The sequence below is a fragment of the Pituophis catenifer genome, unplaced genomic scaffold, assembly GCF_029215685.1.
Source record: "Pituophis catenifer annectens isolate HBS135680 unplaced genomic scaffold, rPitCat1.0.hap2 SCAF_6, whole genome shotgun sequence".
Classification (NCBI taxonomy): domain Eukaryota; kingdom Metazoa; phylum Chordata; class Lepidosauria; order Squamata; family Colubridae; genus Pituophis; species Pituophis catenifer.
This window is the reverse complement of record NW_027256886.1, coordinates 13,882,347-13,909,898: the sequence shown is the minus strand read 5'-3', so window position 1 is coordinate 13,909,898 and position 27,552 is coordinate 13,882,347. Positions and strand designations below refer to the sequence as shown.

General features: G+C 41.5%; 1 protein-coding gene across 1 annotated transcript in view; it reads right to left on the bottom strand.

The window, feature by feature from the left end:
* SPATA16 (spermatogenesis associated 16) overlaps nt 1-27,552 on the bottom strand; it is a 207,541-nt gene that overhangs the window by 22,021 nt on the left and 157,968 nt on the right. Inside the window, exons 8-9 of the mRNA XM_070945958.1 lie at nt 17,832-17,996; nt 9,422-9,505 (exon numbers count right to left, since the gene is read on the bottom strand). Of these exons, the coding sequence (XP_070802059.1) occupies nt 9,422-9,505; nt 17,832-17,996 (249 nt within the window). The remainder of the gene's footprint in view (nt 1-9,421; nt 9,506-17,831; nt 17,997-27,552) is intronic.

The following is a 27,552-nucleotide window of genomic DNA, read 5'->3' as shown; positions in this document are numbered from 1 at the left end:
TAATTTGAGAAATGTCAGGTGTGAAAGCTTTCCGTGTGTTGAAAAGGCTCTGCAGATGCACACCAAGCATCAAAGAAGAATTTGGGCTTAGAGGTTTCTTAGATTAATTTTTAACAACCCCTGGATCATCGGCTGACCAAAAGGTATAGTGGGAATTAGGCAATCTTTGAAGTCGTGCCATCCGAAGCAAGTGACTCTTTTCTACTTTTGAACTGAATTTTATACAAGGCTGTTTCTGAGGGGGACTTGTGCAAAATGTCCTAAAGCTGTGATGGTGAACCTATGGCATGCAGAGCCATCTCTCTGGGCACGCCAGCTGTTGCCCATTGCTCTTCCGGGTTCCAGCGCACCCATAAAGGCAAATTTTTGGTGTAGTGCAGTGTTGGTGAACCTTTTTGGCATCGAGCACCGAAATGGGAGAGCACGCGCATGGGGGAGGCCGAGAAACCGGAAGACCAGGTGACTGGCATGCATGCGCCCCAGAAACCAGAAGCTCAGTTTCTCGGCATGCACATATGCACCGGGGAGCTGCTCTTCTGGTTTCCGGCGCTTCCCCGTCCGCAGCTGCTCCCGTTTCGGCAGTCAGTGTCGAAAAACACTGTCCTAAAGGGTCTTCTTTTTGGCCAGTGTTTTCTGCTTGATTTATCTGATTGTAATGCAAAGCAACAATTGGACTCTGGAGTTATCTTCAGTTTTGCACTTTGTGAAACACAGCAGTGGATTATAGGCTCGCAGCAGTCAGAAGCAAAAGCTTGTCTTATAGGTTTATGAGGCTGTCCTCTGTGACTGCTTCACAAGCCAGAATGGATATAGAGTATATATAGTTCTTATTTAGTGTCAATCAAAGGTTTGTCATAGTACAGGTAGTCCTCAACTTACAACCACAATTGAACTCAAAATTTCTGTTGCTGAGACACTTAAATTTTGTCCCATTTTACAATCTATCTTGCCACGGTTGTTAAATGATTCATGCAGTTGTTAAATTAATAACAGTTGTTAAGCGAATCTGGCTTCCTCATTGACTTTGCTTGACAGAAGGTTGCAAACGGTGAAAACATGACCCCAAGGATACTGCAACTGTCATAAATATGAGCCAGTCGCCAAACATTCCAGTTCTGATCATGTGACCATGGGGATGCTGCAATGGTCATAAGTGTGAAAAAACGGTAATAAGCAGGGGTGGCTGCTGGGGGTTCGCAGGGGTTCAGGAGAACCTTTAGTTAAGATTCTGTGCAGTTCAGAGAACCCCCAAATCATACTCCTGGCTGGCCCCACCTCGCCCTGCCCCTCCCAGGAATCCCCACGCAGCCTGTTTTGGAGCAGGCAAGTGCAAGGCACGCGTGGAGGCTCGGGGAGGGCGAAAAACGGGCCTACTGGCAGTTTGGGAAGGCTGGAAATGGGCCTGTTTCTGGCCTCCACAGAGCCTCTGGAGCCTGGGGAAGCTGTTTTCACCCTCCCAGAGGCTCGATGAAAGCCTCTGGAGTCTGGGGAGGGCAAAAACACCCCCTCCACTGTGGTGCAGGAGGCCGATTAGGCCGTGCCCACCATGGCCACACCCACCCAGCAATCGGGCAGAGAGCCCCTTGCTAAACGGTTGCAGTATCCCGGGGTCAGGCGATCCCCTTTTGCGACTTTCTGACAAGCAAAGTCAACGAGGAAGTCAGATTCACTTAACAACCATGTTACTAATTTAACAACTGCAGTGATTCACTTAACAAGCATGGAAAGAAAGGTTGGAAAATGGGCCAAAATTCACTGAACTGCCCAGCTTAGCAACGTAAATTTTGGGCTTGGTTGTGGACTACTGAATATCCAGGGCCTCAACTGGATTCTGGTTTGCTAGATCCCTGATTTCTACTCTTCTTTCTCTCTTGTGGCTGTGATCACACAACACATCTAGCCAAATCAGTTAAATAGTCAGCAGCTGCATTTGCACCATGTGCCAAACAATGTTAGTGTTGGTTAGTGTAACCTTGCTTTGGTTTTTTTTTTTTTTTTGTAGCTCAGTATGTTCTGGGAACACATCCAGTTTCGTTGGCTGACAATTCAATGTATTGTGTAAACCCAGAAATGAGTTATGTCAATAACCAAGGTAACTGTGATTGCAAACCCAGCCGGTGTGATAAACCAGGAGAATAAATGGGAGGGGCTTCGGTATTTTCCTCCAGCTGTCCCTCTTCATGAGAAAGACCTCAATCATTCAAAAATATATTTGTTTGACACGTAAAAGCACAAGTCCCAGTTTAAATCCTGACATTTTGAAGTAGGTTGGGGAAAATGCTAGAAATCTTCTATCAGGGTGTTGACAAAAGTCAGCTTGTTTGACAGATGTTGGATAAGGAAGCTCTGCATTTTTGCTTTAGAAAGCGATAAAAACAAGGATCATAGGAATTATTATCTTTGGAGTGAAATATTCCTTGTACTTTGCCATACTTTCATTCACATTGTTATATGAGGGGGTTGAGCTACTTATTACATTTTTCAGGGGTTGCCACAAAGAAGAGGGAGTCAAGCTATTCTCCAAAGGCAGGAGAAGAAGCAATGAGTGGAAATTAATCAAGGAGAGAAGCAACCTAGAACTAAGGAGAAATTTCCTGACAGTTAGAACAATTAATGAGTGGAACAACTTGCCTCCATAAATTGTGAATGCTCCAACACTGGAAGTTTTCAAGAAGAGACTGGATAATCATTTGTCTGAAATGTTATAGGGTTTCCTGCCTAAGAAGGGGGTTGGACTAGAAGACCTCCAAGGTCCCTTCCAACTCTGATATTCCATTCTATTCTATAGAGACAATGCATGTAAAACATCATACTAAGGTAGAAGGAATCTGATTTTTGTCTAACTTAAACAGAGAGGTATCAATAATGAATGCATTGTAGGTGTAGTTAGGTGGTGATGCAACTATTCTAGGATCGTGAGGTCTGCTGGTACTACCACATTGGGTTGCTCCTAATTAGAAATAAAGTATAATCAAATCCAGGTTACTAAAAGAAAATATGGATTATAAATAAAAATGTATAGGAATAAGACATGACATTCTCCCTCAGTTTAGTGGCTTTGAACTGTAACTCCTAGAATTTCCTGCCAACGAAAAACTTTGACAGGGATTGATTAACTTCCTGAGGTTTATGTGCCACTCCAATTATAAATGACTCTGAGCCATTTGCACTTCAATTTATAGTACCAGGTTCAAAATATAACATACAAAATGCAACTTAATTGCATAATATAATACCAAGGAGCAATTCATAACTATTCGTGAAAAACATTCCGTCTAGATCAGGGGTCTCCAACCTTGGCATCTTTAAAGACATGTGGACTTCAACTCCCAGAAGTCCACAAGTCTTAAAGTTGCCAAGGTTGGAGACCCCTGGTTTAGATCTTATTCTGCCAGATTCCTAGCAGAATAAGGACCATGTGAATCTGGAAAAGAGGGCAGTGATACAGAAAGTGGGCTCCAATGTTCTCTTATCATGACACACTGTAGTGTTGTGTCAGCTCTTCACGCTAGACCAGATTAAGAAACTAAAGTTACGTACTAGACATGCTAATGCTACTTTTATAAGTTCACGAACAGAATCTCAATGTACCTCCCCTCTTTCTCCCTTCCTCTACAAGAGAACTAGAGAGGGTCAAACCTGAGATGCTTTATCAAATTACATTTCTAACTTGGACTCAACTTTTTGTCTAACTGTTGTATTAGTTCCAGATCTTCCTCCTGTTCCTCAAGGTTACTTTTAAAGTGCATTACAGGTTGGGATGCAGAAATGGTATTCTGCCGGTTTGGACCGGTTCGCCCGAACTGGTAGCAGAAATTGTGGTTGCCCACCCGCCCCAGCTCTATGCCATCCCATTTAGGCACATTTTTGAGGCCGGGCCATGCGTGGATGGGGTATGCTCACATTTGCGAACCGGTAGAGGAAGTAAGTGAATACCACCCCTGTTGGGATGTTGGCAAATCTTTCCTTTTTGTTTTTATTAAGTGAGCAGATGCTAGCTAAGAGTGGACAGTCTCACTGATATCCAGGTCCTTCACTGTGAAGGGTTTTAAAGGTTACACCCAGCACCTTGAACTTCACCCAGTACAACTTGCAAAATAGAGGTGTCACACAAGGCAAGGTTATTGCCTTTCTTACTCTAACTGCACCACGGCTGACCAGCTGTAACTTCTGAGTGATCTTCAATGGCAATTCCACACTGACTGCCATTGCTCGACAGCGAGATGGATACAATATAAACTTGGACTTCAGTAAAGCATTTGGTAAAGTAGACCATAACCTACTACTAGATAAAGTAGAAAAATGTGGGTTAGACAGCATAGACCTCCAGATGGATTCATGGCTGACCAACCACACTCAACGTGTAGTCCTCAATGGAACTGCATCTACATGGAGGGAAATATGCAGTGGAGTACCCCAGGGCTCTGTTTTAGGCCCAGTGCTCTTCAACATCTTCATCAATGATTTGGATGAGGGGATAGATGGGGAACTCATTAAATTTGCAGACGACACCAAGTGGCAGGAATAGGCAACACTCCAGAAGATAGGCTCAAGATACAGAAGGATCTTGACAGACTTGAACATTGGGCGCTATCTAACAAAATGAAATTCAACAGTGAAAAAAGCAAGGTTCTACATTTAGGGAAGAAAAACAAAATGCACAGATACAGTGTATGTGGTACCTTGCTCAATAATAGTAACTGTGAGATGGATCTTGGAGTCCTAGTGGACAACCATTTAGATATAAGCCAGCCGTCTGCAGCAGCTGCCAAAAAAGCCAACACAGTTCTGGGCTGCATAAACAGAGGGATAGAATCAAGATCATGTGAAGTGTTAATACCACTTTATAATGCCTTGGTAAGGCCACACTTGGAATATTGCATTCAGTTTTGGTCGCCACGATGTAAAAAAGATGTGGAGACTCTAGAAAGAGTGCAGAGAAGAGCAACAAAGATGATTAGGGGACTGGAGGCTAAAACATATGAAGAACAGTTGCAGGAACTGGGTATGTCTAGTTTAATGAAAAGAAGGACTAGGGGAGACATGATAGTAGTGTTCCAATATCTCAGGGGCTGCCACAAAGAAGAGGGAGTAAAGCTATTCTCCAAAGCACCTGAGGGCAGGGCAAGAAGCAATGAGTGGAAACTAATCAAGGAGAGAAGCAATTTAGAACTAAGGAGAAATTTCCTGACAGTGAGAACAATTAATAAGTGGAACAACTTCCTTCCAGAAGTTGTGAATGCTCCAACACTGGAAGTTTTTAAGAAGATGTTGGATAACCATTTGTCTGAAGTGGTGTAGGGTTTCCTGCCTGGGCAGGGGTTGGACTAGAAGACCTCCAAGGTCCCTTCCAATTCTGTTATTCTATTCTATTCTATACTTAATAAACAAATAAATAAATTCCAAACGAGCGATGTGATCAAGCCATGTGCCACTACAAGCAGGACCTTCCAGTCAGAAATGGATGTTCCTGATGGAAAAGATAGAGTTGGTCAAAAGCTCTTCAAGGTCACAGCTGGTACCTTCTCATGTAAAATAAAGAGGCCAAGGACATGATTTCTTCCTTTCTATCAACTGAAATTGCTCAGTCTGGAAGGAAGAGAACCAGTGCAAAGAAATACCAATTCTCACTTTTAACCCTTGAAACTAGTCTTAAGGGATAAGACAAACAATGGTATTGAAAGCTGCTGAATTATGAAGGCCACATACATCATTCCATCTTGATCCCACCATAGGTCATCCACAAAAGCAATCAATGGGATCTGGTTTCTATGCTCAGGCCCTGATTGAAAAGGTCCAGATTCACCTCTTATTCAAAGTCCCCTTCAAATTCAGACCTTTTACTTATTCAACCACCTTCCCAAAGGGAAGGTTGAAGGCTAGTTAATAGTTAACAGAAATAGCTGGGTCAAATATTGACTCCTGGAAGTGGGATTGATCACTGCTTCCTTAAAGGCAGTCAGTGTAACCCTTCCTCATTCAAGGATGCACCAACCACTCAAACCAACACCCCCCCCCAAAAAAAGGCAGTCAGTGTAACCCTCCCTCATTCAAGGATGCACCAACCACTCCTCTGACTCCCATCTCCTGTTAACTTGCAAGTGGCAGAGCTGATGTCACAGAGAATATTGTCTATTTTCTCTGGATCAAGTACTGTTAGTCATAATCCTCCCAGAAATAGACCTTGTCTATTCTATAATATCCCTCACTCCATCCCTAAATAAATATGAGTGACTTTCTTTCCAGATAAATTTATAATAGCAACCTATAAAATGCCCATCCTTCCCTAAAAGCATCTAGGTTACACTATAAAGGGCTCCTAGTCAGCAATCTGTGAAAGAATAAATATCAGGGGATTTTGCTGCTTTTTCTGCAATGTAGACTCAGGCTTGAGCTCTTACCTACGAGTCATAATTGCTCTTTGTCTTTTATCAGAATCACACTAGGAATCTCCTATATTGCTTCATCTTCCAGAGCCAGGGTGGATTCAACCTGTTCAGACTGGTTCGGGTGAATCGGATGTTAATTTTAATCTGGTTCGCCGAACCGGCTGACCCTGCCCACTCCACTCCACCCCTCCCCTCCCAGGAGTCTCCACGCAGCCCATTTTGGATGCCAGGTAAGTGCAGGGCATGCACAGAGGCTCTGGGAGGGCAAAAAATGGGCCTACTGGAAGTCTGGAAATGGGGCTGTTTCTGGCCTCTGGAGGGCCTCTGGTCCCTGGGGGAAGCTGTTTTCACCCTCCTGGAGGCTCAAGGAAAGCCTCTGGAGCCTGGGGAGGGCAAAAACGGCCCCCCTCACCGTGGTGCAGGAGGCTGAGTAGGCCATGCCCCCATGGCCACGCCCACCCAACAACCAGGCAGCGAACCAATTGCTGAAATTTTTCAATCCCGCCCTTGTCCAGAGCTCATCAAAAAAGCAATCTTGGCTTGGTGGAGAGACAGAGAGAAATCACTCAGGCACCATCCTATCAAAAGCCCAGTTGTCTCCATATGCCAAAGACTAATCATGGTCTTGATAGAACTGCCTACCAGGTCCATGGAATTCTTCAAGCATTCAACCAAGTAGATCCATTAGCTATCTGAGAAAGCCCTATCCATTTGGTTACCCCTTGCTCTGGAGATTAGTGGCACTGGTTAGCTTCATACATATGAGTGTTCTGACCATGGCAAAGGACAAATGCTAAGGTTCTGTACTTCAGATCACATTGTATCTGCTCTGGGACAAAAAGAGGCTGAATGTGTGACCTCAAACATGTTTGATGCTCAGTGACTTGAGTCTAGCCAAAGATGGACGTGGCATTATAAACACCATCATTAACCTAGTGGTAAATTGAAGTTGCTCAGGAATACTACTCCTTGTACAACAAGGAGCCCATATAGTAGTAGGAGTCCCAATTTGACCCCTGATTTCAGAAATAAAGCTGCTGGTTTTCTGTGAAACATAATTTTGGCCACCTGCAAAACATCCAAATGTTACTTGCTAGCAATCCTCCCCTGCTCTTAGCTCACAGCTAATTCCAGATCCAAAACTGAGAGGCATATTTCTGAAGGAGGAACATCCCTCTCATTATTTATTTAGGTCTAAGGATGCAGGCAGGTCTCCCTTTCCATCCGCAATTAGACAATACATAAAGATTTATTCATCTTTTCCCCTTACCCCACACCCCACAGTCCCTGACATCTGCCCACACCTGTTTGAAGCTATAGTCTATATACATCCTACCTTAATGTCATATGAATCAGTACTTTCTGTACTGTATTTTTAAATATGCACCTGAAATCTAAACAAACATCTACTTGGGGAAACTGTAAAAATAAATTAAAAGGAAAAAAACAAAAACAAAACCCTCCCACCCTTTGAAAACTTTATAAATTTCCACCTCTTCTTTTGTGGACTTTCATCAAGTTTCTGCTTTCTCTTTATTTTTTCCCCCAGCAGATTCTTTTTGCTGTATTTTTGGTAGGGAAGCCCTAATATTCGCAGCATATTATGCATTGCCATTTTTCCCCCTTTAGCTTGTCACATAGCTGGCTGGTCTGAACTGCATGTTAAGCAGTTGTTTGGTGCTCATGTTTAACCAGGGTTAGCAAAGTTCAAAATATAGATCATCAAACTGACATGTTCTCATTTGCCTTTATAAAAAACTAACACCAATTTAGACTTAAATGCACAGAGAACCTGTTGGGAAACTGCCAGCCAGGCAAGGAGGAAGGGTCAAGGAGGGAATTAGCCTTGAGTTGTTGTGCAGCTGCAAGTGAATTAGGATTGACACCCCTCCCCAAGTTCCTGGAACTTTTATCTGTTTGTTCCCAAGAGAAGGCAAGCAGTTTGGTGAGATTTTTGTATTATAAGTACAATACAATAAAGTAGTCAGCTTTAAATCTTCAGGTGTGGATCTGGTTGCCTCAATCCAGGGGTGGGCTTCTGGGGGTTCGCAGGGGTTCGGGAGAACCTCTAGCTAAGATTCTGTGCAGTTCGGAGAACCCCCAAATTCCATTCCTGGCTGGCCCCTCCCCCTGCCCCTCCCCGGAGTCCCTACACGGCCTGTTTTGGATGCAGGTAAGTGCAGGACATGTGCAAAGGCTCAGAGAGGGTGAAAAACAGGCCTACCAGAAGTTTGGGAATACCACTAGAGCCTAGGGAGGCCGTTTTCACCCTCTTGGAGGCTCGAGGAAAGCCTCCGGAGCCCGGGGAGGGCAAAAATACTCCCCCCACCATGATACAGGAGGCCGACTAGGCCACGCCCATCATGGCCACACCCACTTAGCAACTGGGCAGAGAACCCCTTGCTAAAATTTTTGAACCCCACCCCTGCCTCAATCTGATGTAACCATAGTAACCATGTAAAACTCAAACTTTTCCATTTGTATCTTGGATCTAAGACTCAGGAGAAAACTAGATGTGTTTGTATCCAAATGTAGTCATTGTTGTACTGTTTCTTAGTTTTCTTCATTGTTTTGTGGTTGTGCAGTTGCACAGCATTTTGGAACCTTGTTGCTGCAGCTTGCTCAAAGCACATTCCTCAATATTCCCAATCAGCCTGCCTTAATATGGAATGTACACATACAAAGCAGTGGTGGGTTGCCCCGGTTCTATAGAACTGGTAGTAAAACCGGCAGGAGGCTCCGCCCACTGACCCCGATGTCATCAAAACGCTTCTGCGTATGCGCAGAAGAGCGCGCACACAGCCCCACTGCGAACCGGTAGTAAAGGTAAGTAGAACCCATCCCTGATACAAAGAATGAAACTCTTTTCAAATTAAGCAGGGCGTGAATTGGCCAAGGCTAAATTTTGAAACCCTTTATAAATGAGACCAAACTTTTCATCACCTTCAAGAACTGATATCACCTCCTGACAAACCTTAACTTCTTAGCATCTGCTTTCTCGGCTTAGTCTCCAACAACACGGCTTTTTTTACCTTTTGAATTTTATTCCAGACACGTTCTTTATCACTTTTCCTTCCTTCGAGGGTGTCCATGGCATCTGCCATTAGTGACTGCAGCTGTGACACCAAGATAAAAATTATCGGAATGGAATTCACACAGAAATAACTTCCCTAAATACACAGATTAAAAGCTAATTAAAAAATCATTTGTACGCTGATGATTTTATTGCTCATCTTTTGCACAATGAGCAGCATCACTTTGTCTGTTTCCCCCCCCACCCCTCCTTGGACTCATCCACATTTTGCTTTTTGTTATTGGGGGATAAATAATGACCCTGAATATGTAAATATGTATTCGTAAATATGAGTCTTTAGCCTAGGATTTTTTGTTGGTGGGTTTATAACAATTGCATTTTTTAAAACAAACATTTGTGTTCTGTAGCAATAAGGAAAAATTAGAACATATAAGTTCCATTAGTTTCAATATAACAATTGAATGCATACTTGTGTGTTTTACTAAAATTAGAATGAGACTAAAATGTATAGCATAATGGATGTTTTTTAACCTATTGTCTCTGAGTTATTTGTCTATTTGTGTTTGTTTTTATATATTCACATTCTTAGATCACCAATTTGTCAATGATTCTGGGCAGTGTACAAAACTAAAAATAAAGTTATAAAAAACAAATGAAAAAAAATGTTAATCCTGGTGATATAGACAGCCTGCATCTCACTCTAGCTCAGAGCCTGGCGAAAGAGCCCGATAAATAGTTTTGTGTAGTTGGGACTGGCAATTTGGACATTAAGCAAAGTAGTTGCTAAGTGAAACATCATGATTTTACAGTCTTCAGCTTTCCTTTCCTATTTTAAATATATCGTGTTTTTTTTATTCAAAAGCTAGAATAGCATCAATATCTATGCCATGGTGAATCAGAACACATGTAAAATACCTTACAATATATTAGATTCCCAAATGGTATCAAAAAGTACAATAAAATTAACTATCAGACTTGGAAGCCATCTTTTGAATTGGGCCTTCAGGCCTGCCACTTTTACTACTGTGGGAAATTGGGAGGGGGGATTGTATGGAGCATGGGTGATATATATAGTCATAATAACATTCTTTTCTCAGAAAGTAAAGGCCGTCTTGCCCTGCATCTGGGAGGCTGGACCTGGGAGGCATCTCCAATTGGGACGGTGCTTTCATTGGGCCATGTGATGGACATGTGGGTGTTAGGCAGGGACTTGAACTTTCTTTTGGGTGGGGAAAACCTGGAAACTTTCAGATTCGGGTTTTCCCAGATGTGCCAATATGACATCTCTAATAAAATGTAATTTTGTGGAAACTCAACCCATGGAGTTTTCTTTCGTTGGGGGTGCTACTTGGAACCCTGACATTAACACTTCTATTACAGGAAATATATGACACAAAACTGACACAAAATAAAAAGGAAGAAAGTGATACTGGTTCCCTAAGATGCATTTCATTCTGTTCTAGTGGAATAACACAGCTCGTAGTGAACACCAAGAGGCAGTCTCTAGAAGCAGAAACTGCAGCTTTAAATAGACCCTCAAAATCAGTTTCAATATAACCTATCAATTAAATCATTTATCTGCAGCAAGGCTGAAATGTACACACCACAGTTGTGAACAGGATACAGGTAACTACAGTTCTATAAAGGTCATAAATACAAGGACTGCTTGCAGAGTTATTTTTTTATATCACTGTTATAACTGTGGACACTCACTAAACCAGGCGGTCACTAAACAGGACCACCTGTATTCAAGATACATTTAAAGCAAAGCAGAATCAGGGCCATTTCAATCTGGTATGTGTGTGTGTGTGTGTGATACTATTCTGGAGATCAGGGCTGATAGACAAGGCAACATCTCCTATGTCCTATCAGATAAGGTTGCTTAATGAATCGCTTAATGAAGCATTTCAACTCTGTCTGATCTTATGGGATGAACGTATTTTTCCCTCCAAATAAAATTGCACCCCATTAGATATTCTCTGCCTTGCATCGAAATATGGCCAGACACATATGTATCTTTTAATTAATTAATTAAACTTTAATTAATAATTAAATTTTAAATCAAGTGATTAATTAAATTTGTTTGCCGCCCATCTTGCTGCCAAGGCAGCTCTAGGCAGCTTACAACATCAAAATGAAACCATAATTATATATACACCAATGTACAGAAAATCTCAATAAAATCATGGTGAAAATACAGATTGTAACTAAAACTAAAAGACGGGGAGGAAAGGAGCAGAATGTATTGGGGAGTGGTGGAAGCTATGTTCTATGATTTTTTCTCCATAGGGTCAGTCACTTCATTAAACTTGGGAATCTGTAAAAAAAATAGTCTCGGTTTGACTTTGCACATCAAGTAAGATTTATTTGGCTCTAGTTTAGCATGTTGTATGAATCCAACCACTGTGACTTATTCAATAACCCGGTCAAACAAACAAATTATGTAATGCAGTTTATAAACCCAACCTCAATCGGATTCAGCCCCTCTATTTTTATAAACTTGTAAATACGCATCCTCCTGTTTATAAACATCCATCTGAATTATATCTTAGTTGTGCCCTAAGAAACATTAGTTTATTCACTGTAGAATATTCATCTCGGGTTTCTGATGCTGCCAAGTTTAATAAAGAAAGCCTGAAAGCTCCGCAGATCCGCTAGAGGTGATTTGCTGGCAACGCTACCCTTGAAAAGGTTATTGGGATTCTCCAGAAGGTGAGGTTTGAAACTGGAAGACCTAGTTTTAAGTACTGTTTTCGTGCATGTGTTTAAACTGTGATGTATAGCTTGGGCTGTCACTCTTCCCAGAAGGGGGGGGGAAACTAGACACAGTTCATTTGCATATCATAATTAATTTAAATGCATGCACAGTTAAAATTATCCCTTGTAACAGTTTGAAGTAGAGCTTGGGATTCTGTCTTTTATCAGAAGGACTGATATATTTAGGAAGGGTCTACTTCAAACTGTTACAAGGGATAATTTTAACCGGTTTTAATGATCGGGGGCTACACTTAACATTTCTGAGAGGAGCCAAGAGTTGCTGTGGGTGGAATGGTGCATATATAGGCAGGATTAAGATGCTGGTACTCTCCTTCCTCCAGATTTCCTTTACTTTTAAAATGTGAATTAAAGCGCAGTCTTTGTGTTTCTCCTCTCAGATTTTCAGTCCTTGCGTTCAGTGATTGAGCATGACTTTTAGAGCCACAAAAATGTGGATTAGGGACCACATGTGTCCCTGGGATTTATAGGTTGGTAACCAAGAGCTAAAAAAACATATAGCCTTCCACCTTTTTGAGATCTTCTTTTGTGGAAGGTAACACTGGATTCAGTCACGAGCCTCGCCTCAAATGACTTGGAACAACTTGCCTCCAGAAGTTGTGAATGCTCCAACACTGGAAGATTTCAAGAAGAGATTGGACAACCATGTGTCTAAATTGGTATAGGGTTTCCTGCTCAAACAGGGGGTTGGACTAGAAGACCTCGAAGGTCCCTTTCAACTCTGATTTCTATTCTATTCTATTCTATTCTATTCTATTCTATTCTATTCTATTCTATTCTATTCTATTCTATTCTATTCTATTTATTGGTTTGATTTATATCTATTTATTTATTGATTCAATTTATATGCCCTTTTCCACAGACTCAGGGCGGCTTACAATGCGTTAAGCAATAGCCTTCATACTTTTGTATATACCTGCTTAGTAGGGCTTTCGCCCCCCCCCAAAGCGGTGTTCTTTTTTTATACAAAGTCAGCTTATTGCCCCCACAAACCAGGTCCTCATTTTACCTACCTTGAAAGGATGGAAGGCTGAGTCAACCTTGAGCCTGGTGAGATTTGAACTTGCAGTAATTGCAGGCAGCTGGTGTTATTTAACAGTGCTTTAGTCTGCTGCACCACCAAGGCTCCTATTCTATTCTATTCTATTCTATTCTATTCTATTCTATTTCTATAGATTGGGTTTTTTGCCTGAGCAGGATGGACTAGAACAGGGGTCTGTGGATTGGCACTGGTTCATGGCATGCCAGCAAACTGGGCAGCGCAAACAAGCAAAGCTTCATCTGTGGGATGCAGGCAGCATGCAAAACCACACCCCCTCCAGTCCATGGAAAAACTTCTCACCACAGAACGAGTCCCTGGTGCCCAAAAGGTAGGGTGGCCGCTGGACTAGAAGATCTCCAAGTTCCCTTCCAACTCTGTTATTCTGATTTTGTAGGTTCTAAGCCTAGTACGAGACTTAGTTTGATGTAGTGGTTAAAGAATCAGGCTAGAAACTGAATTCTAGTTTCACTTTAGGCACAAAGACAGCTGGGCGATCTTGGGCCAGTCACTCTCTCTCAGCCCTATGAAGGAGACAATGGTGAAGGACATCTGAAAAACCTTGCCGAGAAAACAGCAGGGTCTTCTTCAAGCAGTCTCCGAGAATTGAACACGATTTAACGGAAGAAAAAAAAAATCCCAGTACTCAAAAGAAGTATGAAAGCTGAGGGGCTAGATTAAAAATGAGCCCTTTGAGGAGTGAGTTTGTGATATGCAGGTTGTGAAGCTTAAACAGATAAGGGAAGTTAGTCTGTTGGCATTTTTGTTCATTCTTGGAATATTTGGGAGGCAAAGAATCCTATCGCTGCATTAAATTCTGTTGACCGGAGGGAATATTCAGATTCCTCACCCAACTGAAAGAAGACGTACATTTGCATGCAGTATTTTCTGAAAAGAGTACAACATTTCAGTAAAGCTGACTGTATCTTTAAGATGTATTTAATTTACAGGAATTAATAATGACATTTTATGTGTGTGTTTTTAAAGACGGCTTCTGTTGGGATGCACTGCTTTGAGTTTATGGATAAAAACTTGTTTCCTTCTTTCCTCTCTTCTTGACCTCCTATCTTAAACCTTAAATCCTTATTTAACCATTTGAATAAGCAAAGCTTGGTTACTCTGTTTGGAACAAGCCAACAATTTCAACAGAGTATAAAAGACTAGTTTAAAAATCTGGTTTGTTAATTGCAGGAAAGTAATCTTTTGAAGATTTTCTGGCTTGTTGTGGAGAAGAGAAGAGAAAACATACATTCAGATAGTGTGTGCACACTTACTTGAGTTTGTAGTGACTATCAATATATTTTGAGAGAAGACAATAACAACAAAAGTACGGAGGGGTAATTCATCCAAAATATTAAGCATTCTGTGAATTGTTTGGCTTTCATTTAGTGTGCTGTATGGTCTCAACCGATGCAATTTGTAAACTATGGTTTGGGGTTTGAGATGTGCAAGTCCATCCAACTATGATTTACTCAATAAATCATGGTTGGGGAAAGCATTGCTTAGGATAATGTGCAAATCTATTTGGAAATTCAGTTTGTCCTTGGTTAAGTTTGTTCTGTATCATGGAATTATCCATATTAGCTTCTTGGCTCTGACCAGGCCTCCTCACATTCCAGCTTTGTGATATGATCAGCAAAATTAAGTTCTTAAGCGCATAAACAATATTAGGTCTAAAATTCTGATGGAGTTTCATTTGATTTTCCTGATTCTGACCTACACTGACTTTTATGTTTATTGTAACAAAGACAATGCTCTCCTGTTTCCATCAAAAACTGCAGTCCTAATCTTGAAATATATGGGGCAATCAAATTCAAGCAGAGTTTAAATTAAGAGGATGTAGTGAAAATTACCACTAAGAAAGCAGGTTTCATGCTTTCAGCATATTAGTAGAACTAGCAAACAGCACATTTTTCAACCCTAGGAATATTCTATAAGCAGATGAAAATCTCCAGCATAATTAGGCTATAGAATTCAGTAATGAAGACATAAATGTCTCAGGATAATGTTGTGGGATCCAATCAAAGTGGATGTGTTATTTCTTTGTCTTCTTTCTCCCACCATATGGAAAGCTTAAAAGTGCTGGCTTTTAACTATACTTTTTAATTATAATTTTACTTATCCTTATGGACATAAACTTCTCCCTCTAAATACTTAGATTTGGCTTGATTATATCACAGATGTGTGCTCAGCTAAATATGGATCCCAATGGATTCCAATTCAGGTAACCTTATTTTTTCCCCCCCACAGCCTGCATTCTCAAACTTAGGATGGTTTGTGATACATTTTCTAGGTTGAGAGAGAAGTTAAACCAAGGAAATGGGATAGGACAGCAGAAGATGCTGGACTGCTCAAACACTGACCAAACTAAGCAAGTTGTATAGCTGAGTATGGTCATTTTTTTCTGGTCTGATCAAGTATTTTGTGTGAACATAGCCAGTTAGTAGCCGGCCTGCAAAACAGACATTGTGTCATTGCATGATATTTTCTTCCTTGCTTGCAGGCTTTGTGGTATTTTGGGGCTGGCTGCATTGGGGAACAATGTCCAGAATTAGCTGTATTTTCATCTGGACCAGCAGAGGGTCTCCTTGTGGTTTCAATTATAAATTCCTCAATGGGAGTCCAACACTGAGGATGGGGAATGCAGTTGTTTATCCACTAGTGAACACAGTTCCAGCAGCGACTGATGACTGGATGTGCCAATGTGCAAACATCTGACCCATTTTATTGTCTGCTTTATAGGGCAGGTTTCTGCTCTGAGTGTTTTCTTGGATTTTGAGTTAAACTAATTTCCTGGGTATTTTAAGGGCTAAAGAAGGACATAGCAATAGCACTTAGATTTACCATATATACTGCTTCATAGTGCTTAACAGCCCTCCCTAAGCCGTTTATAGAGTCAGCATACTGCCCCTCAACAATCTGGGTCCTCATTTGATCGACTGTGAAAGGATGGAAGGTTGAGTCAGCCTTGAGCCTGGTGAGATTTGAACTGCCAAATTGCAGGCAGCCGGCAAGGCAGCAGAAGTAGCCTGCAGTACTGCACTCTAACCACTGTGCCACCACGGCTCATTTTGGAAATGATTGGGAACTTCTATCAGTCTGATTTACTTGTTGGATATTAGGAACTTATGTTGGCCTGAGGGTGAACCTGCTCACCTGAAAAGTCATCATCAACAGATATATTCTCAGGGTCAGAGTTACGGAGCCAGGAAACTGCAGTATAATTTCTTCATATTTATACCTCTACTTCACTTTCTTCTGTTACTGTATTTGTAGAGGATGCATTTCTGGGACCCAATCCAATTATATAAATGGCAGTCCCTTAAACTGGCTCTGAATCTCCTTCATGGTTTAGTGAGTATTGCGCACTCCAAATTTCTAACCATTGATAATATTATGGGTTCTTAGCAACAATTGCTCTATGGTATGGCTCTGAGATGACCATACGGTGACACTGAAAAGCAGCTTGTGAGTATGGGGGATAGTTTTTTCTTCTTCTTTTGAACAATAACAACAACAACAAAGAACCTTAATGCCCTCAAGCCCTTTCAGAAGTTAATTGAAGTCTTTGATTTTCCTCCCAAGAACAAGTAATCTTATGTAGATGTGTTTCATGTTCTGACCTAGGCTTCCTTATAACGTATACAGCACAATCTTAGTCCCGGCAAACCTCTTTTATTCAAACGGCTATGAATTATTGTCATTCCAGTCCAAAAGGCTTCTCAAACAGTCTATCAGGGGAGTGTTTACAAACACCCACCTTATCTTCCTTGGAATGCTGCCAGAGAACTAATTGCCAAACACAGGGCCAAATTTAGCACAGAGTCAAACAGAGCTTTTCCAGAGCTTTTACCGACCAGATGAACTAATTGCTTCCTGCAAAAGCTCACATCCCGTTCTCTTCTCTTTTATGTCTTATCGGAGGGGCCAATCATCTCCAAGCCTTACTCCCAAGTCAACCTTATTTTCTTAATTGTTTTTGTCTTCTGGCAGCTCTATTCTTCTGCCTCGCTGATGTCAGACTCCTGAGACTCTGGAGGCAGCAAAGAACTACCAGATGGCCTCTGGCTCCAACTCAGAGCCCTCATCCAAGCCTTCCCCAGACTCCAGGACTGGCTCACTTTCCTTCCCAACATCCTCATTGTCCGAATCTGCAGCCAGCTCTTCTGGCTGCTGGAGGGCCACAACATTTCCTACTATATTTGTCCTATCATGGATCTTCACACTCCATCACGCCCCAAAATTTACTTACAAGAGACCCGTGGCTTTTACATCCCTGCACTCTGTTAGATTATTGTATCCTCCTTCTTGTTACTGTACGGCATCACATATGAGATAGAACACTAGCTAGGAAAACTATAATTTAAGGTCTTTCACAATAGAACAAAGAGATCTAGCAATGGCCATAAAAATAGTGGCTTGAATCCAGGCAACTTCATATGCTTAGCCCAGACTTTGGCAGAATGTTATGCTCAAGATTTCAGAGCCCCAGTACATATTCCTAAAGACCAGAAAACAAAAACACAATTCTAGCTTCCTTTCTTCCTTTGTCCTCCAAACCAATTCCAAAAGGACTGAAAAATGGCATGCTTACCAGTTCTGCATCTGGTTGGCTGATATCCTGGAGGTAAGGAATAGTGGCAAGTTCAGCCATAGCTTGATTGATCACTTGAGATTGTTCCTTGATGCGCTGCAGGCGTCCAAGGAGGCTTGCATATTGCAGTTTTTCTATCACACCTGAACATGCACAGAAGGACTCCTGGGCTCACAAGGGAAAGAAGAGTGCTTAGAGGTTGAAGCCGTGGAAGTGGTCTCATTTCATCAGTGGTGGGTTTCAATTTTTTTTACTACTGGTTCTGTGGGCGTGGCTTGGTCGGCATGGCATGGCTTGGTGTGCGTGGCAGGGGAAGGATACTGTAAAATCTCCATTCCCTCCCCACTCCAGGGGAAGGATACTGTAAAATCTCCATTCCCACCCTAATCCAGGGGAAGGATACTGTAAAATCCCCATTTCCTCCCGATCAGCTGGGATTTGGGAGGCAGAGAATAGATGGGAGAGGGGCCAGTCAGAATTTTTACTACCGGTTCTCCGAACTACTCAAAATTTCCGCTACCGGTTCTCCAGAACTGGTCAGAACCTGTTGAAACCCACCTCTGCATTTCATCCCTTAATAACTGACATTGCCTCTTATTATAACCACACAGTTGACTTTCAAATAAATATTTTTGATCTATAATTGTTAACTAGGGGTGAACAAATATGGCTCCAATACATATGCTCCCAGATGCTATAGGTATACTCTTCCTCTGTCTATGAGTTGATAGTGAACTGTAATTATAATGTGACAAGAATGGAGAACATTATTATATTCATCGATACATTAACAGTTTATATTATAGAATAACAGAATAACAGAGTTGGAAGGGAACTTGGAGGGGGTTCTTGTCCAACCCCCTGCTCAAGCAGAAGTGATGGCAATACCCGTGATGGCAAACCTATGGCACTTGTGCCACAGGTGGCACGTGTAGCCATATTGGTTGGCATGTGAGCTCAGCTCCGGGTCACCTGCGCGCGCTGCCAGCTGATTTTTGGGCCTTCTAAGCCCACCAGAAATAGGGAAACAGGCTTTTTCCTGCCTCTGGAGGGCCTCAGGGGGTGGTGGGGAAGGCCTGTTTTTCTCTCTCCCCAGGCTCCAGAGCCTTTCTAGGAGCTTGGGGAGGGCAAAAACGGCCTCCCCACCCCCGAGGCCATCCAGAGGCCGGAAATGGCCCATTTGCCAACATCCAGTCCCACTGGAAGTTGCCAAATGGGATCGGAAGTTGGCAAATGGGCCGTTTCCTGCCTCCGGAGGGCCTCCGGGGGGTGGGGAAGGCTGTTTTTGCCTTCTCCAAACTCCTAGAAGGGCTCTGGAGCCTGGGGAGAGAGAAAAACAGGCCTACCAGCCTACCATGCCATCGCGTGCCAGGAGCGGGGGGGAGCGGCGGCGGGGCATATAGAATTATGGGTGTGGGCACGCGTGTGTGCGACCCCCTCCGGTCCTGGCATGTGATGGCAAAAAAGTTAGCCTTTACTGCCCTATATCATTTCAGACAAATTGTCACCCAGCCTCTTTTTAAAAGCCTCCAGTGTTGGAGCACCTACACCAGTGGTGGGTTCCTCCCGATTCGGTCCAGTTCGGCTGAGCCGGTAGCGGTGATGATATGACTAGATTTTATAATCTAGTCCTCGGCGTACTAGTTCAAGGTCATTTGCAGTCCTTAAGCCTCCAACATGGAGGTTGTAGATGAAGTGGCAGAGATCTTCTATAAGAGATCACACTTCAGCCTGTATCTCGCAGCCACACATGGAATCTATTAGCTGAACTATATTTTATGCCCAGATTTACTGCTTCTCCAGAAAATTGCTAGGCACATACTTAAGCAAACAAGTTCAGCACTTTGTAGAAGAGTGCTAAACCATGTTAGAACACATCAGTGATCTGTCACTAGGGGAACTTGAAAAATAGCTAAAACTCTCATCCAAGGCACTTGCCCATAGTCCTAGGTTGACTGCTAAGCCTATGCTACAGACAATGATTGATCATTTTTCCTGCTGGCAAATGATACTAAATCAGAGAGGAAACACAGCCAGGGGAATCCATCGATTGGTTCCTAAAAACTGTTGCATATTTAATATGCAACCACAGGAAGCAGTCTCATCACCAAAGCTGAATAAGGATCCCATACTTTAAAAGGGATAGGGAGAAACTGGAGAGCTGCCAGGATGATAAGGGACGTAGAAACCAAACCCTAGGGAGAATGGTGAAAGGAGACAGAGTTTTTTAGCTTGCAAAAAAGAAAGCAGAGGAGAGACATGATAGCTGCTACAAAGATATAAAAGGGCTGTCAAGCACAAGAAAGGACATAGATGTTCTTTGTTGAAACTGAGGACAGGACAAAGATCAATGGATTAAAAAAGGAATATTTTTTTTAGAGTGGAATATTAGGAGGAATTGGGTTATGGTAAAAGGTAATAGCTAAAGGAACTGTTAGTTTAGAACAGTGGTGGGCAACTATAGCAATTTGATGACCTGTGGACTTCAACTCCCAGAATTCCATGCTGGCTCAGGAATTCTGGGAGTTGAAGTCCACAGGTCATCAAATTGCCGTAGTGGCCCATCCCTGGTTTACCAGGGTGGGTTGCCCCTGGTTCGGACTGGTTCGCAAGAACCGGTAGTAAAACTGGTGGGAAGCTCTGCCCACTGACCCGGATGTCATCATCATAGGTGATCTGCGCATGTACAGAAGAGTGTGCGCGCGATGTGAACCAGTAGTAAAGGTAAGTAGAACCCACCCCTGTTTACAACAATAGTGGAATCTCTCCTAATGAAGTTTGCAAATGGGGAATGAATAGACACCTTCTGAGGGAGTTCAGTGCATTTCTGCACTGAGCAGGAAATCGGACTAGATTACATATAAGATCCCTCCCAATTCACACACTCCGTGATTCTTCATAGGAAGTACACTCGATTGGCCAATAATCATTCTTAAACTGGTTACTGAATTAAAACAGACTTGGTCCTATGCTTAAATAGTGTGTCTATTTTCAGAACTCGCACAGTAGCAACAATAACAATAATGTATTCATGCCTTTATCAAGGTAAATTGCAATTTGGAAAAGCTATAGTACAGGTTGTCCTTGACTTATGACTGGTGACATAGTGACCATTTGATGTTATGATGGCTGAATTTCCTCCCCCATTTTCCCTCCCTCCCGGTGGTTACATTATCACATTTTTAGCACTTAGCAAACAAGTCACTTTTATGGTTGTTTGCAGCATCTCGCAGTCACGTGACCACGCTTTTCAATGGGTTTTTTTTTGTTGGTTTCCGCTAGTCAGATAAAAAGATCTTTAAATATTAAATTATGAGTTACCAATGAAGAAGAATATCTGTAGCTCAGGGTTGAAATGATGGGTCTTTGGTGGTCTCTGAGCTTGGTTGTTTTCTTCTTTAGGTAATGAAACTTCTGCAAGAAAACAACCAAGCTCAGAGAGCACCAAGCATCAATTCAAATTATGAATTAACTGATGATATGATGTTATTAGGTATGTTTAAACTAAATTAGCTAGCGGTAGCTGAACACACTTGTAAGTGGATCACAAGCTTCCAACAGACAGGAAGCAGCAGGTGAAGCTAGGCAAAATCACATCACATACCTGTACAATTAGCACAGGAGCCCCCCAGGGCTGGGTGCTCTCTCCACTACTCTTCTCTCTCTGTATCAATGACTGTATCTCAAACGATCCATCTGTTAAACTACTGAAGTTTGCAGATGACACAACAATGATTGGTCTCATTCGAGACGATGAATCCGCATACAGATGGGAGGTTGAACAACTAGCCTCATGTCGCGACCGGAACAACCTGGAACTGAACACACTCGAAACCGTAGAAATGGTGATAGACTTTAGGAGGAACCCTCCCATACTACCACCTCTTACAATACTAGACAACACAGTGTCAACAGTAGAGACCTTCAAATTTCTAGATTCTATCATATCTCAAGACCTAAAATGGACACCTAACATCAAAAATGCCATCAGAAAAGCACAACAAAGAAGGTTCTTTCTCCACCAACTCAGGAAGCTCAAACTGCCCAAGGAGCTGCTGATCCAATTCTACAGAGGGATTATTGAGTCTATCATCTGCACCTCTATAACTGTCTGGTTTGGTTCTGCAACACAACAAGACAGACACAGACTTCAGAGGATAATTAGAACTGCAGAAAAAACAATTGCTACCAACCTGCCTTCCATTGAGGACCCGAATAATGCACGAGTCAAAAAGAGGGCTGTGAAAATACTTACAGACCCCTTGCATCCTGGACATAAATTGTTTCAACTCCTACCCTCAAAAAAACGCTATAGAGCACTGCACACCAAGACAACTAGACACAAGAACAGTTTTTTCCCAAACGCCATCACTCTGCTAAACAAATAATTCCCTCAACACTGTCAAACTATTCACTAAGGCTGCATTACTATTACTATTAGTCTTCTCATTGTTCCTATCACCCATTTCCTCCCACTCATGACTGTATGACTGAAACTTTGTTGCTTGTATCCTTACAATTTATATTGATATTGTTTCCTGATTGCTTATTTGTACCCTATGACTATCATTAAGTGTTGTACCTTATGATTCTTGACAAACGTATCTTGTCCTTTTATGTACACTGAGAGCATATGCACCAAAGACAAATTCCTTGTGTGTCCAATCACACTTGGCCAATAAAGAATTCAATTCAATTCAATTCAATTCAATTCAATTCAATTCAATTCAATTCAATTCAATTCATTTCAATTCAATTCAATTCAATTCAATAATAGGATGACTGCTACTGGAATGGCGTATTGTGACTTTGAACAATCAAATAATGAAGGACTATGTCTTGATATAAACAAGTGTGTTAATACTAGGATTAGTAATGGTGGCCTGATTAGAAGTTAGAATAGAGGTAGAGATAAGAAATAGGGGGAATATTAGCAGATATAATTTTTACATAATAAAATATAAGTAATAATTAGATGGAAAGATTAGAGGTTGAAAGATGGTATCACTATGTATGTTTAATAATATCATTAAAATGGAACATTGAAATATTGAATAACTACTTTAAAAACAATCATGTATATCAATACTAGGATTACATAAGCCTGATTAATGCAACAACTATTATTATTACTATTATTGCTGTTTGTATCAAAATGAATTATGCCCACACTGTTCATATGTTGATATTGAGGTATATTTTAAAAAAATCCAATAAAACTTTAAAAACAAATAATGAATTAACTAACAGTTGAGTTCACACTACGCCACAAGAAAACCAATCAGGATTAAAACTAACCAAACTTGGCACATTGTACAAATGCATTTGCTAAATCTGGTTAAATGTATTATATACAAAGGCAGCAAGGATCTTCTAACAGATGAATTGAAAAGTGATAAGAATATGATTTTTTTTTCTCCCCTTAATATCTGGGCTTTCTTCATTTTTCTCTTTGAAACTGTTTGGGTTCCTTCACTAACATGTTAGAATTGGAAAGAAATGTGGTGATAGGTACAACTCTCCTGTTCCTTCGCAGTCAACTTTTAAGCAAAACCCTGAGGCATTGCTTCTGGCAGGATTTGAAATGCTGTATGCCAACAACTCAGACTGGATTTCTTTTTTTTTTTGTGAGAAAAGGAAGTGTTATCTAAAGGTGGCCTTGAAATAACTAGGTCAAGTCATGCAGTGGAAAAAAAGAGAGACAGAGGGGGAATCAAGAATGCTTAATATCTGAGAACTCAAGTTAGGAAGCATTCGGCTTTCCAGTCCTCTTTTATACAAGCATTTAATCCCCTGTGACACCAGTGGGAGGAAGAGGTTTCCAAGAAGGCAAAACTCAAACGGATTAATCAGAATCTTGGATGACTTCACTAGGTATCTTCCAGATGATTCCTTACATCCCCTAACCATAGTACAAATAACTTTTGCTGCCATGTTGCTTTGCTTTCATCCCTGGCCTACAAGTTGAGGCAGCTGAGGTTTGTTCTTCGTTTTTCCACATCTAAAAACAGAAGGAACCAAATAAAAGGCAACAGCCCAAGAACCAAATTAAAGGCAAACTAAATGACGATAAAGAGACGCAGCCAGAAAACAGGCAGCATCTGAGAAAACTGGGGGAAGAGAGGTGTTTTTTCCTTCCCTCAGAAGGGCATGAGGGGAAAAAAAAAATACTTCGAGCCATTTCCCTCAGATGGAGCCAAGATTGAGAAAAAGAGAAAAGTCAAGAAGAGCAGCCAGGAACAAACAAGATGAAAAGGGGAAGAAAAAGCCAAGACTTGGACAGGAAAAAAAGAAAAGAAAGAAAATAGAAACTGAAAAAGATAAAAGTCATGTTGAACTCTGTAGAAAAAGGACTACAGCTCTAGAGAAGTGACAATACAGGGATTAAGATGTAAGAATATAGACATCAGCAAGAAAGAAGCGTATTAGTAATGTAGAATAGAAAAATGTGAGAATGTGGTGAAATTGGGCTTTAAAGAATAATGTAGATTAAGAGCCCATTGCCCTAAAAAGAGGACAATCAGCAGCAGGTGGTTATAATGAAGATAGTGAAACCTTTGGAAGAGCTGAAGGACCAGGTTAGGGACAGACCGTCAAGGAGAAAATCTTGACTGCAGCTAATCCTCGCTTTGTGACCACAGAGGTTTTTCCTCTGAAATTTCTTAGCAACAGGCCAATTTTTGACAGGGCAAGCATATATATATATATATTTAAATTTTAAAAAGCAAAATGGGAAGTCTTAGGGGAGCATATCAATGTCTACAGTTCACCACTACACAACCCCATGAAAAAGGCCTGAAATTGCCCTTTTTCTATTGATTTTGCTAACTGATTTTTAGCAGCACAATTATAGGCTATTTTAGCTGGCTTGGCCTCTCTTTTTTAACAGGAGAAATGTGAGTGTTTTGTTTCTCTCGCTCATCCCCACCCATAAAACATTTGCCATGTCCAGCTGGTCAGGAGAATGAATTGCAATCGTTGACATATCCCTGATTTAAATAAATGGTACAGGAAGAGATAGGGTGCTGCATCCATCATGCTCCTTAGCACAGATGTGTCAAGATTATGGCAAAGCACTTCGTTTCATTCCATCTTTTTCTAAATGACTCTTGTTTGGCTCCCGAGCACTGTTAAAACTTTTTTTTAACACCAGCATGTTTAAGAACCTGCAGTGATGTCATGATGATGCATACTATTCATCGTGCAAATGGCTCAATTATATCATTGATATATAAATTATATCACTCAATTATATCACTATATCATTAAGACCACACTTGGAATATTGCATCCAGTTTTGGTCACCACAATATAAAAAAGATGTTGAGAATCTAGAAAGAATGCAAAGAAGAGGAACAAAGATGATTAGGGGATTGAAGTCTAAGCCATATGAAGAATGTTTGCAGGAATTGGGTATGTCTAGTCTAAAGGAAGGAGTAGGGGTGACATGATAGCAGTGTTCCAATATTTGAGGGGCTTCCACAAAAAAATGGGGTCAACTTATTCTCCAAAGTACATGAGGGCAGAACAAGAAGCAATGGATGGAAACTTATCAAGGAAACATCTAACCTTGAACTAAGGAGAAATTTCCTGACAGAACAATTAATCCAGGGATTCCCCACCTTCAGGCCATGGTCCATTTGGAAGCAGGCCGCAGAAGTGGCAGAAGAACTACATGCACGCCTGCAGTTCCATTTGTGCAAGTGGATGCATTTTCCCACTGTTCATTGAAATGGAGCTGCATGCTTGCTCACCCACCATTCACATGTAACCATTCCCTCTCCCTCACCCCCGACCACTGGTCCACAAAGCTGGAAAGGTTGGGGATCACTGAATTAATCAGTGATTAATTAATCAGTGATTAATTAATCGCCTCCAGGAGTCTTGCGTGCACCAACATTGAAGGTTTTTAAAAAGACATTGGACAATCATTTGTCTTAAAGGATAGGATAGGATAGGATAAACAGAGTTAGAAGGGATCTTGGAGGTCTTCTAGTCCAACCTCCTCTCAGGCAGGAAACCTATACCATTTCAGACAAATGGATATCCAATATCTTCTTCCAAACTTCCAGTGTTGGAGCATTTACAACTTCCGGAGGCAAGTTGTTCCACTGATTAATTGTTCTAACTGTCGGAAATTTCTCCTTAGTTCTAGGTTGCTTCTCTCCTTGATTAGTTTCCACCCATTGCTTCTTGTCCTGCCTTCAGGTGCTTTGGAGAATAGCTTCACTCCCTCTTCTTTGTAGCAACCCCTGAGATATTGGAATACTGCTATCATGTCACTCCTAGTCCTTCTTTTCATTAAACTATCCTGCCATCCTCCCATCGTCCGGTACGCTCACACAGAGCGGGCCTCCTCAGGGTGCCGTCAGTCAGACAATGTCGGCTGGCAGCCCCCAGGGGGAGAGCGTTCTCTGTAGGAGCGCCGACCTTCTGGAATGGGCTGCCCACCAGACTCAGGACAGCCCCCGACCTCTCCTTCCGCTGCGAATTGAAGACGTGGCTTTTTCACCAAATGGGCTGAATCCATAGGGGTGATTTTAAATAATTTTAATTAATTTTAATTAATTTTAAATTGATTTTAATGTTTATGTAATTTTTTGTTCGTTCTTGTAAGCCGCCCTGAGTCCTTCAGGAGAAGGGCGGCATATAAATTACATAAATAAAATAAATAAATTGTGGGAATCAGGTGGCCATAGTATATGTGTAGATCGGCTTGGCTGGTTGGACACGTATACGGAGCTTGGCACCGAAATAATCTGAGTAGGAAAAGCGGGTTCAGCTGGATGACCACTGGAGAGGCTCTATTTAGAATGGAGGCTGTGTTTGCAAGGCATAGACATCTCCTTGTAGAACATTCCTGAGGACTAAGGTACATCTCTGATAACGGGGCCTCTCAGTTGGCAGGTGATGGGATGCTGGGAACGAAGCCAAATATGATAACATAGCAAGAGTTAAGTTTTGTTTCTGTCTTAAGTATTGCTTTCCTAGAATTCATGTGATTTACTGTAATATGGTAGGATGTGAAAGTTATGTCCAGATATGGAGAAAATCCTTTGTATCACGGATGTAATATGAGAATGTATAGCTGTAATCATGCCTTCTGATACGCCCTATACCCTTGTATAATAAAAGAGGGGTCTGGAGTCAGCTCGAGGCTGTCTCATCCCGAGAAACACCTGTCCCTGTGTCTTCTCTAATCTGGACCTCTCATGGGGAGCCCGCCAGATGATTGCAACAATAAATAAATAAATAAATAAATAAATAAATAAATAAATAAATAAATAAATAAATAAATAAACAAACAAACTAGACATACCCAATTCCAGCAACTGTTCTTTATATGTTTTAGGCTCTAGTCCCCTAATCATCTTTGTTGCTCTTCTCTGCACTCAACACCTTTTTTTTTTTTAACATTCTGGTGACCAAAACTGGATGTAATATAATTCCAAGTGTGGCCTTACCAAGGCATTATAAAGTGGTATTAACACTTCACATGATCTTGATTCTATCCCTCTGTTTATGCAGCCTAGAATTGTGTTGGCTTTTTTTTGGCAGCTGCAGCACACGGCTGGCTCATATTTAAGTGATTGTCCACTAGGACTTCAAGATCCCTCTCACAATGTAAGTGGTATAGGATTTCCTGCTTGAGCAAAGGGTTGGACTAGAAGACCTCCAAGGTCCCTCCCAATTGTGTCCTGTTATTTTGACAGGCTTGCTA